Source organism: Macrotis lagotis, chromosome X, assembly GCF_037893015.1.
Source record: "Macrotis lagotis isolate mMagLag1 chromosome X, bilby.v1.9.chrom.fasta, whole genome shotgun sequence".
Lineage (NCBI taxonomy): Eukaryota > Metazoa > Chordata > Mammalia > Peramelemorphia > Peramelidae > Macrotis > Macrotis lagotis.
Genome location: NC_133666.1, coordinates 351,506,236 through 351,520,532, shown reverse-complemented (window position 1 = coordinate 351,520,532; position 14,297 = coordinate 351,506,236). Strand labels below are relative to the sequence as shown.

General features: G+C 33.4%; 1 protein-coding gene across 1 annotated transcript in view; it reads left to right on the top strand.

The window, feature by feature from the left end:
* The window catches only part of DNAH5 (dynein axonemal heavy chain 5), a 302,769-nt gene that overhangs the window by 262,230 nt on the left and 26,242 nt on the right, over positions 1-14,297 (top strand). Inside the window, exons 71-74 of the mRNA XM_074202020.1 lie at positions 396-641; positions 8,020-8,239; positions 8,907-9,112; positions 12,819-13,022. Coding sequence (XP_074058121.1) covers positions 396-641; positions 8,020-8,239; positions 8,907-9,112; positions 12,819-13,022 — 876 coding nt within the window. The remainder of the gene's footprint in view (positions 1-395; positions 642-8,019; positions 8,240-8,906; positions 9,113-12,818; positions 13,023-14,297) is intronic.

The following is a 14,297-nucleotide window of genomic DNA, read 5'->3' as shown; positions in this document are numbered from 1 at the left end:
TATTTAATAAATTATTTTTATTTCATTAAGTTATAGATATTCAAAATGGTGGAAGTCCTTGAGAATTACTAGGGGAGATAATGATTGTTGGTAAATTCTAATTGGATTGATGAAAATTTGTGTGTATGTATAATATGTGTATATTGCATATATATTTATATATATTATGTGAGACATTTGTCTTGTGTTTATATAAGTCATATGCCATATTTTATAAGTAGGAGTAATATGCTACTTAGAGAAACTAAAAATGTTTCCAAAGTATTGTTGCATTATTACAAATGCAGTATTGCACATACATAAAATCACTTTAAACATTCTTGATAATGAAAATCTCTTTAGGAATAGCTTACTTATATTAATTTGTATATTTCATTATGCTTTGCTTTCTATAGGCCCGTAAATATGTCATGGATGCTATGGGAGAAAAATATGCAGAAGGAGTTATCCTAGATTTGGAAAAGACATGGGAAGAATCAGATCCACGTACTCCACTAATCTGTTTTCTGTCTATGGGCTCTGATCCTACTGATTCCATCATTGCGTTGGGGAAAAGATTGAAAATAGAAACACGCTATGTGTCTATGGGTCAAGGTCAAGAAGTTCATGCTCGCAAGCTTTTACAGCAGACCATGGCAAATGTAAGGAACCTAAAAAAATAACATTAAATTTACTAATATTTAAATTTTTATTCAAAACAATTATGAACACAAAAATATTCTAAGTCTTATAATTAGTTAATATTGCTGTTATGAACCTTAGATGTCTTTTTACCTATGTATGAACACATTTAGAGGAGACTCTAATAAAAGCACTCTCAATTTCTTTTTTATTTTTTTTTGTAAGGTAATAGAGGTGAAGGATCTCACTGCTAGTAGGTGTCAAGTATCTGTGTCTGGGTTTGAATTCAGATCCTCATGACTCCAGAGCCAGTACACTATCTATTATGCCACCTAGTTCCTCTCTCAGTTGATTTTCAATGTATTGTATTGGTTGGTGAATAATACAAATTTTAATTTACATAGCACAGCAAGATTTGTCACATGGAAACCTGGCAATTAGCTTCTCAGGACACCCTCCCCCAATCTACCTTTTATCTCCATTATACAAATGCATCTAGTTTTGGGGATAAGTCATAATGAAATATGTGGAGACTTGTATGGTCTTTAGAATTTCATCAATTAAGACAGATCCCAAATGCCGATGACCTTTAGGTAATAAGGAAACTGCATTGGAGAATCAGGTATAATCAGTTACTGGAGATAACTTTTCATTCTTTTAGAGAATGCTATCATTTCAGTTGGAACTGACTCTTCCTAACCCCATTTAGGATTTTCTTGGCAAGGATACCTGAGAGGTTTGGCACTTTCTTCTCCAGCTCATTTTCTAGATGAGGAAACTGAGACAAACAGAGCTAAGTAACTTGCCCTGAGTCACATTGTTAGTAAATATCTGAGACTGGATTTGAATCATGGTCTTCCTAACTCTTGAGCTATCTCAAGATATCTAAGTTTAAAATAGCTCTGAATATTAGGAAAATTTTTCCTGTATCAAATTGATATCTGTCTCCTATCCATTGTTCCTAGTTTTTTCATCTGAGGCCAATTAGAGCGATTCCTTTTCTATATAAGAACCCTTCAATTCCTTGAAAATTGTCATCTAGAAATCTTTTCTTTTCTAATCAAAAGATCCCAAGTTCTATCTTCTGATTCTTACTATGACTTAAGAAGAATCATCCTGGTTTCTTACCCTTGCTTCCATCTTCAAAAAATAATTTTGAAAGATTTACCTTTGAAATTCATTGGAATATTCTATTAGATAAATCAGTCTACCTTAAATTAAGGAGCTTCCAGGTGGGGAGCAGACAATATGAGAGTCTTGGATGAACAACGAGATTGATAAGATTGATAAGATTCCAAGAAATGAGTGAACCATAAGGAAGTAGAATCATTATAGATTTTTTTTCTTGAACTTTGGTACATAGTAGAGATGTGGTGTAATAAACTGACAAGCTAAAGAAGCAGCAGAAGTTTCTAAGTATGGTATGGATATGTATGTATTTCTAAGGAATCAATAGAATGGGAGAGATGGAATATAGGAGATGGAATAATCAATGGAGAGGAATCTCAGAAAAAGTATGTGAGGATTAGATTAAGGGCATAATTAGAAGGGTTAGATCTGTCAAGGAGAAAAGATTCCTCTTCCTGAGTGAAAACAGCAAAGGAATTTGTGGATAAATCAAACATACATTCTAGACAATAGGTTTAGAAAACAAAAACAAACCAAAACAAACTAACTAAAAACAAAACACAATCACAAACAAAACAAAATAAAAACAAAGCCAGTCCCTTTCCTGAAAGGAGCATATATTCTAATGAGAGACCTAACACATTGTCTTTAGATACTTTAAAGAGAGATTCTGAGTAAATTTAATCTGAATGTGGAAGGCATTTAATAATTAATAAAATTATGAAAAGCCCTTTACAGAGAAGAGAATATTTTCAACTTAAGTCTTAAAGAATTTCAGGCAACCAAAATGGGGAGGAAAATGTATAGAACATTCCAGGAATTAGAGATAGTCAAAGCAAAGACAGAGGTAGTAATTAGAGTACTGTATTTGAAGAATTATAAGTAAGTCATTATAGTTGGATGTTAGAGTGCATAGAAGGAAAAAGACATTAAAAATGAAAAATTAAGAAGAGAACAGATTATGAAAAGTTTTAAATGGAAAGTAGAGGACTTCATACTTGATCCTGAAGGAAATAGGAAGTTACTTGAGTTCAGCAAGTAAGGAGATCATAGGAGTAGACCTATGGTTTAAGTGACTGCATTTAAGAGGCAAAATAAGAGTGTAGATTTAGAGAAGTTTTCATCTGTTGAATAGGGAAAATGATTTTGTTAAAAATAGATAGTTTCAATTTTTTTTCAGTAAAGATTTTGGAGTGGCCTCTGTGAAGAGTTTTAATAGAGAGTTAATTATAGATGAAAAAAGATTATATTGTATTGAGATAGGTCAAGGGAATAAGGTATTCAAAGGTAGCAGACAGTATATAGACCAAACAATTAGTCAACAGTTAATCAAGGTCAAGACTGTGAAGAGAGGAAAAGAAGAAAGAATGGGTGTGGTTTGGAGAAATGGAGAAATCAGTTTTGGAAGTTTTGGAAGAACTGATCCATAGGGAAGATTATGATCAGGAAAAGAAACTCAGAATTAAAGATCATAGAGTTGGCACAGTGGCACATAATCAATCACATAATTTGGTGAATGATTAAATTGATTAATAAAGATATAGTTCTTGGTAGTTGAAATGTTTATTAACCAGGAGTTAAATGTTTTGAATGGGCTGTACCATGTCCCTGATATAAACACACACACACACACACACACACACACACACACACACACACACACACAAACATATATATAATTCAAATATACTATATACAATTCATATTTAATATGATTCATATATATACATGTATGTATATGCACATATATATATAAATATAAATATATATAATTCAAATCTCTATTAAGTTCCAGAATTGTTTATTTTGAATTTCCTTCTTTTGAGGTTTTCAATTCCCCTTGGACTGACTTTTCTACAATTATCTGAAAGAGTTGAAAACTCATAAAAAAAAATGAAAGTTTCTGAGTATACCGTCAAAAACAATACCAGAACAAAATAAAAACTAAGATAGAACGATAGTAGTTGATACAATGAAACTAATTTTATTTACAAAACAATTTTTATTGAATAACTATCAAATCCAAATGCTGTCAATAATATCTCATTCAGTGCTGAAAAAAATTTCTTTTTGTCCAGTGCTGAATATTTTGTGCCAAATTTGAGTCAAATTAAGAATTTCACAAGAGATCAATTATAATTTCTGTTTATGTTAGTTTCTTCCATACTAAAGGCAAAAATTTTAAAACCATTTAAACAAAATCACAAGAAAGTGGAAAATTAGATTATGAGCTCTTTGGGGGCAGGGAATATATTGAATTTTTTAAATGCCCCATATAATATAGTAAATGTTCAATGAGTATTTATAGATTTAGAAAGAACAATGAAAAAAATAAAGGTTATGAAGGGAAGTATCCATGGGATAATAAAAATTGTGGAACTGAGATTAATAGAAATAAAAATAGAAAAGTGAAAATAGCAAAATAAGCATATTAATCCTTTTGTCAAGGATATACTATATTTTCATACCTCTTTAGTACTGAAGGCATTGTTTCATATATATATGTGTGTATATGTATATATATATATATATACACACACACATATATATATATATATATATATATACACATACATATATACATATGTAGTGTGGTGTTGACAAAAACAACTAAGCTATATGGTTTAGTGGAAAGAAAACTGGGCTTCCATTCAGAAGATCTGTGATGTTCAAGGCACTTATTTATTGTCAACTTCATTTTTTGCCTGTTAAATAAGACCAATAATATTGTATTACCTATGTCAAAATTTGAGGAAAGTTCTTTTAAAACAAAAATGTTATGAAAATATGGAAATTATTATTGATAAGGTTTAAAACATATTAATTGTTTACTAAACAGAGAAGGGTAGTTTTCATATATATTAGCAATATTTCTCCCCAAAATGATGTTTAATGTGTTGATCTTAATTATCTGTAAAATTTATTAAAGAGCACCACAATCCACAATCATTTTAGATAAAAGAGATAGTCCCATACCTCAAATGAGAAAAAATTAGCAATAAGGTGCACCTGTTTAATTTGGATATAAAGTGAGCACATACCCTGTTGATTTGATCTCAGCCTCATATAGCAAAATATAGAACTAAAATTGGAATCATAATCAAAGATATTTTTTAATCTTCCAGTTTTATATTTAGCTTTTAATTGCAGATGAAATGAAATATCTTCTCATTATTGGCATACTTGTGACTTGTCCCAATAATTAGTGTTTTTAATAGCATCTACATTAAAAGTGTTCTTATAATATGACAGATTCAGCCAATAAGTGGAAGCAACTCTAGTGCAGTTTAGTCATCATTATAGAAATTAGAGGGGCAGCTATGTGGCGCAGTTTGATAGAGCACCAGCCCTGGAGTCAGGAGTACCTGAGTTCAAATCCGGCCTCAGACACTTAACCTAGCTGTGAGACCTTGGGCAAGCCACTTAACCACATTGCCTTGAAAAATTTTTAAAAAAGTAATTAGGCACCTAAAATTTAATGTAGACATCCGAAAGGAACAAAATGATCTCAGGTTATTAATAAGTTCTACATATGAAGAAATCAGGATTAAATATTTTGTAAAATATTATACTGGAATTTAGAATGCATGTTCTTAGCATGAGGAAAATCTATAAAGGTCAAGAGAGGACAAAACTACTAAAGATTTCTAACTTAATGTATCACTAGACAATGATCTCTCCTAAGGCAAAGGATGGGTGACTTTTCTGAGTTGTATATAAATATATATATATATATATATATATATATATATATATATATATGTGTGTGTGTGTGTGTGTGTGTGTGTGTGTATGTTTATACATATACACATATAAACATATATGTATATACAAATGTATTCAAAATGATGTTATTTGGTTTTTCCAGATGAATGATTTAGTGCATTTCCTATTGAAAAGAAATTAAGCACATTATTTGTACAAGAAATCATACTATGCACTTGATATTTTTAAAAATGAAATTGCCCAGGGGTGGCTAGGTGGCATAGTGGATAAAGCACCGGCCTTGGAGTCAGGAGTATCTGGGTTCAAATCAGTCCTCAGCCACTTAATAATTACCTAGCTGTGTGGCCTTGGGCAAGCCACTTAACCCCATTTGCCTTGCAAAAAACCTAAAAAATAATGAAATTTCCCTTAATATTATCATAAGACAATATATAGGACAGTTAGGTGCTAGGTGGTTAGAGCTTTGTGTCTGGAGTCAGGAAGACCTCACTTCAAAACTGGCCTCAGACCCTAGCTGTATTATAACTGTTTGCCTTAGTTTCCTCATTTGTAAAATGAATCTGTAAAAATGCCCTACATCAATCCTCTCCAGTATTTTTGCCAAGAAAACTCAAAGTGGATTCACAAAGAATCTGACATGATTGAAATAACTGAGCAACAAAGGAAATATGTCCAAATGAATCTAATGTCTATTTTACTCTTATAGAGAACTTTTAACTCAGGTAGCTAGGTAGAATAGTGGATATAGTGGGAGGACTGGAATCAGGAAGATTCATCTCCCTGAAGTTCAATCTAGCCTCATACGTTTATTGACTGTGTGACTCTGGGCAAGTCACCTAACCCTTTTTTCCTCCATTTCCTCATCCTCCAATTCCTCATTGAGATAGGGAAGGAAATGGCAAACCATTTTAGTCTTTCTGCCCAGAAAACCCAAAATGGGATTATGATGATTTGGATAGACTAAAAGTTACTGAACAAAAAAAAAATGTCTACTGTATAGCCTTGTACTAAGGCCCTTAGACATGTATGTTCTGGGTAGTGTGTTGTGCTACAATCCTTTCTAGGTAGAGAGCATCTGAAATTTAGTCCTTGTTCTCATAGACGTTGCAGCCTAGGTAGGTAAGACACAGCACAGACAATTGTATTATGAGAATTGTAAAACAAATTGTTAGGTAAATTCTAGGAAGGAAAAGTATCTTGAGGAAGTTGATTTGGGGGGATAAAGGAAGTCTTTTTTGAGAAAGTGACATGTTATTTGGATTTTAAAAGGATTAATAAATTTTAATGGGGTTAGGAGAGATGGTTTTCCATATGTGTGTGGTAGCGAGTTAGTAAAGAAATAGAAAAAAAAATAGTGAATATCTGGGAATACACGCTGAAAATTGAGAATAGAAAAAGTCTAATTTGACTGGAGCAAATGTTTCTGGATATAACCAGGAGTCTAGATTAAGGAAGTCCTGAGACAAACATTTCCTAGTTGTGTATACTGGTCAAATCATTTAACTTCTATCTACCTCAATATTCCTAGGTATAAATTGTGATAATAGTAGCACTTGCCTCCTAGGGTTTTTGCAAGGATATAATGAGATATTTGTAAAGTAATATTAGTGCAATGCCTGGCACCTTATAAACCCTTATTTCCCCTGCTATTCTTTTCCCTCCCTCTCTGCTTTTAAGACAGGAAAAATGAAAGAGAGTCAGATCTAGAAGTCTTAAAGACCAGGTAAAAAAAATTATTCAGTAATCAATAAGAATATACTGAAGGTTAAGCTCTCTCTGTAGACCCATTCAATATGTTATATGCCTATATTCATATGATAATGATTATAACATAGCAATCTACACAGAAATATGGAATATGCTTAAAAAAGAAGGGGGAATAAATGTTAATATTTACTTAAGTGTAGAGAATATTTTCATCTTTTAAAAAATAGATCGTACCTTGTAGTTCTTTGTTTACATATGTCCGTTGTAAGTGCATTTGCACATGTAATATGCAAAATCTAATTACTTTTAATGACTTTGCCCAAATTTATTTCATGTCACATTTCAAAATAGAAATTCTGTCTTTCAAAATGACTTTAATCAATCACAAAATCTCATCCTATTCCACTTTCCTTTTATTTTGATATCTTTCCTCGTGTTTTCTAGCAGTTATTTTGTTATAAATTATGATTTAGAGCTGGATGAGACTCTAGCCATCATTAAGTTCAAACAGCTCATTTCACAGATGAAGAAAGAAAATTCCAGAGGAGAAAAGTGAATCATGGTCACAGGGATAGCAATTCCTTAGGTATTTAAGCCTAAAGTCTCTGACCCAATCTTGTATTATTTCTAATAGCTATACACTTGGTTTTCTATTCTATTGAAAAAAAATAAAAATTAAATGGGAATTTATTTCCTAAATTAGGTCTCATTTTTACTTCTATTATTCTTAGAACTATTGCTTCTTAAATTCGATCCTTAAATTTATGTACCTTTTCAGTGTTCAATTTATGTGCAAATGGTAACAAAAAAAATTTTCTTTTCATTTGCTTGATGCAGGGAGGATGGGCACTTCTACAGAATTGTCATCTGGGTTTGGATTTCTTGGATGAACTGATGGACATAATAATAGAAACAGAGACTGTACATGATGCATTCCGCCTCTGGATGACCACTGAAGTCCACAAGCAGTTTCCCATTACCCTTCTTCAAATGTCCATTAAATTTGCCAATGAACCTCCACAGGGACTCAGGGCAGGTCTGAAAAGAACATATGGAGGTGTGTGAAACTTTAGATGGAAGATGGAAGTGTTATTTTCTTGGCCATTATACTTCCTAAATAAATTTGTAAAGAAAGTGTTCTCTTGTTTAATCAGCAGAAAAGAAAGTGATGATCAAGGGTAAATGTTGTAGTAATTATTAAGAATAATCAATTTCTATTCCTCTATTTCCTACATTTTCCCTGTATTTGTTCTTTATCATTTTGCAATTTGATATTTTATATTAATCTCTAAATAATGACAAATTGTTCCTCTTGTGTAGTATTCAATTATATACATTTCTAATCTCTTAACTACATTAAATAGTAGTTATCCCTCTTCTAAAATAATAAACAGATTTTTGTCCATTTCAAATGATGGCTTTAAATTAATTGCAATATATACACTCAAACACAGGGATATGTGCACATGTGCACATTACATGCACACATACATTTATAGCACATATCTCATAAGATACATTGAAAGGTAGTTCTTTTTTTCTCATTATTTAGCTACATTCATTCCTGCCTTCAATGTCATATTTAATATTTTTGTGGAAATATTTTTTCTGATTTATTCCAGCTACCTCTGTGAATTTTAGTATCAAGTTGCATTGCATTTAGCAAGACTTAAATGGAGAAGATTGAAAATGCATAATGTTTTTCATCCATTTGACCATGACAGGTGTTAGCCAAGATCTCCTGGATGTCAGTAATATGGCTCAGTGGAAACCAATGTTATATGCTGTGGCTTTCCTGCATTCCACAGTTCAAGAAAGACGCAAGTTTGGTCCACTGGGGTGGAACATCCCTTATGAATTCAATCAAGCTGACTTTAATGCCACTGTGCAGTTCATCCAAAACCATTTAGATGACATGGACATCAAAAAGGTATTGTACTTAATGCAATTTCTTGTCATTTCTGAGATATATACTTGATGTTTCAAGATGACTCAACTTCCTTGTGTCAAGGTTAAATCATCTAATAGTGGTCTTAGTATTTGTACTTCCAAAAATACTATCTGTGAGTAATTGTGCCTTGAATTGCCTACTTGCCACTACTTTTGAGAAAAAATGTGGACAATATTCTCTTTCTTTTCTCTCTCCTGAGGCAAAGTTGAATTTATGTAGCAGCTACATGAGAAGGCTTCGTTGAAGTTTTTTTTGCCTAAAAAGCCTAGGAAATGAAATTGAAATTCTGTATTTCTCTAAAGCTTGTACACATGTGTGTTTTCTTATCTACCTGTAGAAGCCAAAATTTGTTATTTGAAGTAAGAATGAATCTACTATGGAGCAGATATCTTGAAATTTAAAATAATCAAAACAAGTATATGAGTGGTCAATTCCTTATGTTGATTTCATTGTCAGTTTTTACTTTTCATAATGTATATAAAAGAAAATAATATTTATTAAAGCTTTCATTAAATTACACATTACTAATATAGTCTTCCTGAAAGAGTAAAACTAATTCCCCCCTTCCCCTACCAAAAATAGAAAAAAAACATGAAAAATAAAGTGAGAGAAAAAGAAAAAAATGTACTTCAATCTGTATTCAGACTGAATTCATCAGTTCTCTCTGTCTGGGATGGATCGCATTCTTTATCATAAGTCCATCAGAAAAGTTCAACATCATTAATTCTCTCATCATTTGTCCTTCTGATACAACCTCTCTATGCTTCCTCTGATATCTGTACTTGAAAATTAAACTTTCTCTTCAGCACTGTTTGTTCCAACAGGAAAATTTGAAATTCCCCTATTTCATTGAATGTCCGTCTTTTGCCCTGGAAGAGGATGTTCAGTTTTGCTGGGTAGATTCTCAGTAGCAATCCAAGATCTTTTTCCTTCTGTAATATCATATTCCAATTCCTATGAGCCCTTAATATGGATGCTGCTAAGTCCTGTGTAATTCTAACTGCAGTGCCACAATATTGCAATTGTTTCCTTCTGGTTGCTTGTAATATTTTGTCTTTGATTTGAGAGTTTGGGAATTTGGCTATTATGTTCCTGGGTATTATTTTTTGGAATTTCAGGAGGTGATTGGTAGATTCCTTCACTTTCTATTTTGCCCCCTGCTTCTAGGATATCAGGGTAATTTTCCTGTAGAAATTCTTTAAAAATTAAGTCAAGGCTTTTTTTCCTGGTCGTGACTTTCAGGTAACCCAATAATTTTTAAATTGTCTCTCTGTTTTTTTGGTCAATTGTTTTTTTTTCAATGGGATACTTTATGTTTTCTTCAATTTTTTCATTTTTTTATTTTTGTTTCTTGATTCCTCTCAAAGTTATCAGCTTCTCTTAGCTCCATTCTACATTTGAAGGAGTTGTTTCCTTCAGAGAACTTTCTTATCTCCTTTTTCATTTCTCCAATTCTGCTTTTTAAGGTATTCTTTTCCTCATTAACTTTTTGGACTGTTTTATTTTCTTCAGTATTTTTTATCTCCTTCACCAAATTTCTGATTTGACTTTCCTGATTTTCTTGCATCCCTCTCATTTCTCTTCCTAGTTTTTCCACTACCTCCCATACTTGATTTTCAAAATCGTTTTCAGCTCTTCCATAACCTGAGACTAATTCCTGTTTTTCTTGAAGGCTTTGGATATAGAGGCTTGGAATTTGTCATCTTCTGAGTGTGTGTGTTTTGATCCCCCCATGGGACTAAAGTAATTATCTTGGATTGATTTCTTTTTCTGTTTACTCATTTCCCCAGCCTGTGCCCTGGTTTTGGGATACTTCCCAAGCTTTTGAGTGTTATTGGTACACCCCTGCAAAGACCTCAGTTCCTTCAAGGTCTTTTGAGAGGCTCTGCCTGCCCTCCTGCCCTGTGCTCTGGTCTGTGGATGACCACAAGCACTCCCCTCTGTCCTGGAGCTGGGAGGATGGTCCCTGCTCTATGTCAGGGGGTGGGGCAGACTGTGACCATGGTCTGAATATGGACAACGCACCAGAATCCTGTCCCAGGAACCTCAAAAGTTTCCTCCAGCCCCCTTGCCTGCCAAGATGGTCAGCCCCTTGTTGGGTGACTCCACTGGCCTGCTTCTGTTTCCCAGGAGTGGGTCTGCAGTGAGAGTTGTGCTTGCTTGGGTTTCCCGCATCACTCTGGCAGAGATTTCCTGCTGATCTTCCAAGTTATGCTTGGTGTTCCTTGGATTGGGAGGTCTGTTTACTGCTTCCACTGCCAGAAGCCAGTGCTCCAGGGACCCAAATGCCATGTGTTGTTCCTAGAAGACTGGAGCTGGTTTGCTCTGATGCGGCATGACTGACTGCCCTGCTGCTCCTTCCAACCCTCATGGAACAGAACCTTTCCATTCATCTTTCAAGTTATCTTGGGCTGAAAAACTGGATCTTTCTGTGGGTTCTACCTCAATAATTTAGTCAGTCATAATTTTAAGGTTTTGGGGTATTTTGGAAGTGAGCTTCTGGGAAATCCTGTCTTCATGCTACCATCTTGGCTCCACCCCAAAGGATAAAATATTTAAAATGGATAAATGTAGATCAGCCTTAGGATTTGATTTTGATTCAACTTTTTTTACAAGGTTTTTATAAGGCAATGGGGGAAAGTGGCTTGCCCAAGGCCACACAGCTAGGTGATTATTGCCCATAATAGCTCTGGTATGTTCCTGGACATTTTCTCAATAGTCAGGTAGAATAGAGACTTACATGCAAGGTCGTGACACAACTCTACTGGTTTATTCTTGCAAACTCAGAATTTTTATAACAAAAACTTATCTCAAGAATGACCAGTTCAAGGAGACCCAGTTTCACAATTTCCTGGGTAAATTTACAATATTTATTCTTAGAAATCTGCATACTTCTTTATCAGAAAAGCCTTTTGCAACTACCTCTGGAGACACAGATTGTACCAGTTCAGGGTTCAGTGGAGAGCCAACAACTCTATTCAATGACTAAGAATGCATACATATCTCTGATGGAAAAGGTCACCAAAGATATCCTCAACAGGCAATTATTAGGTGTCTGAGGCTGGATTTGAACTCAGGTCCTCCTGACTCCAGGGCTGATGCTCTATCTACTGTGCCACCTAGCTGCCCCTTGATTCAACTTTTAACAGCATAGAATTTATTTAGTAAAATGGTGCCACCTCCACAGATGAGAAGCTTTAAGGTAAACTAATATACTCAAATATTTTAAGAGTATATGGATTTTGAATCAGGAAGATCTGAATACAATTCTGGCTCAGATATGACCTTGGGAAATGAAAATGAATGATTTAAATTCAGTAACCTCTAAGGTCCTTTCTATCTTTTAATTTTTGATCTTATACATTCCAAAGTGTATCACACTAAGGACATTCTTTCCTGTGACTTGCCATTTGAAAAGCTCTTATTTTATGGACATGGTCTGATAACCATCAGTTAATATGCTCCCTTTCAGATAATGTAATGCTTAACTAATATAATGTACGAATTCAGAAAGAAAGGAAGGAATGACTCACTGTTGAAAAATTATTTGTTACTTCTGTTGAATATCATGGTATTCCTTTAATAAGAACATATTTAAATAATATCATAATATATTTCAGATAGGAGATATTATATTATGCTAATCATAGACTTCTCATAATAATTTATTCTGTTCTTTCATCAGGGTGTCTCCTGGAGCACTGTGCGCTACATGATAGGTGAAATTCAATATGGAGGCAGAGTCACAGATGACTATGATAAGAGATTGCTGAATACTTTTGCTAAGGTTTGGTTTAGTGAAACTATGTTCACTCCAGATTTCTGCTTTTACAAAGGATATAGTATACCTAAATGCAGTACAGTGGAGAACTATCTTCAATATGTCCAGGTTTGTCATCTTCCAAAGTTTTATACACAAATCAAATATATGTCAGTGTGAAGAATTTGTTGGCTTTTCCCCCCTCTAGATTAATATTTTTCTTGTCTTCCTTTCCACATGTGTTTCTACTTGGTTTTTCTTATTTTGTTCTTTGAGAAATTATTCTCCTTTCCTTTATCACCAAATGGAAATAAAAGATCATGGGAATATCAGAAGATCATAGTGTTAATGCTGAAAGGAGCCTTAGAGATTACCAAATCCAATCCTATTTTGTAGAGGAGGAAATTTAAATACAGGAAGATTAAGAAAGTTGCCCAAAGACATTTCATTACATATCATTACATATCTGACCCTATCAAAGATATAATTGAAACCCATGGTGAATAGTGGTTATGACAACTTTTAGCCTATGTCCCTTTCACCACCCTCAGTCACAATGATGAGTTTATTCTAGCCTCAACTTCTTTTATTTATTACTCTTTCTAAACTTATCACCAGATGAATTTTGTTATTTTTTTCTAGTCCATTAAAATCATTTTTCATAGTTTGGTATGGCACTGAATATGTAAATTAGTTTAGGTAGAATTGTAATTTTTACTATATTTACTTGACTTAACCCGTGAACAATGAGTATATTTTCACAAATTTTCCCATCTGACTTTATTTGTGTGAAAAGAGTTTTGCAATTGTGTACATATATACTTCCTGGGTTTATCCTAGGCAAGTATACTCCCAAGTCTAACTTATTTCTCTTTCATAAATTTTTTTGATAATTTTTGTTTTACATTGTCTAAAATTTCCCTTTTATCTCTCCTCTTTTGCTCTCCCATTGAGCCACAACTTAAGACAAAGAACATTTTAAAGAAAAGAAGAGGCAGCTAGTTGGCACAGTAACCCTGGAGTCAGGAAGACCTGTGTTCAAATTTGATCTCAGACACTTAATACTTACTTAGTTGTGTGACCTTGGGCAGGTCATATAAACCATTGCAAAAATAATAAAGAAAAAGAAGAAAAAACATCAGCAAAATCATTCAAAAGACTAAAAAAAATCTAACAATTTGTGCAATGTCCCAAAGGTGCAGGGGAAGGTGTCTTCTCATATTTCTTCTTTTTAATTTTGTAACATTCATATTGGATTGCTTTGTCAACTATTTGATTTTTTAAGGTCAAACTTTGTTTCTGACTTTTAGCTTTGCAAAATCATGAGATGCTTAGTCAAAATGTGTTTTGAAATTTGCCCCAGATATCCCTATAGCTGTAACATTTGACATTCTCCTTAGTTCT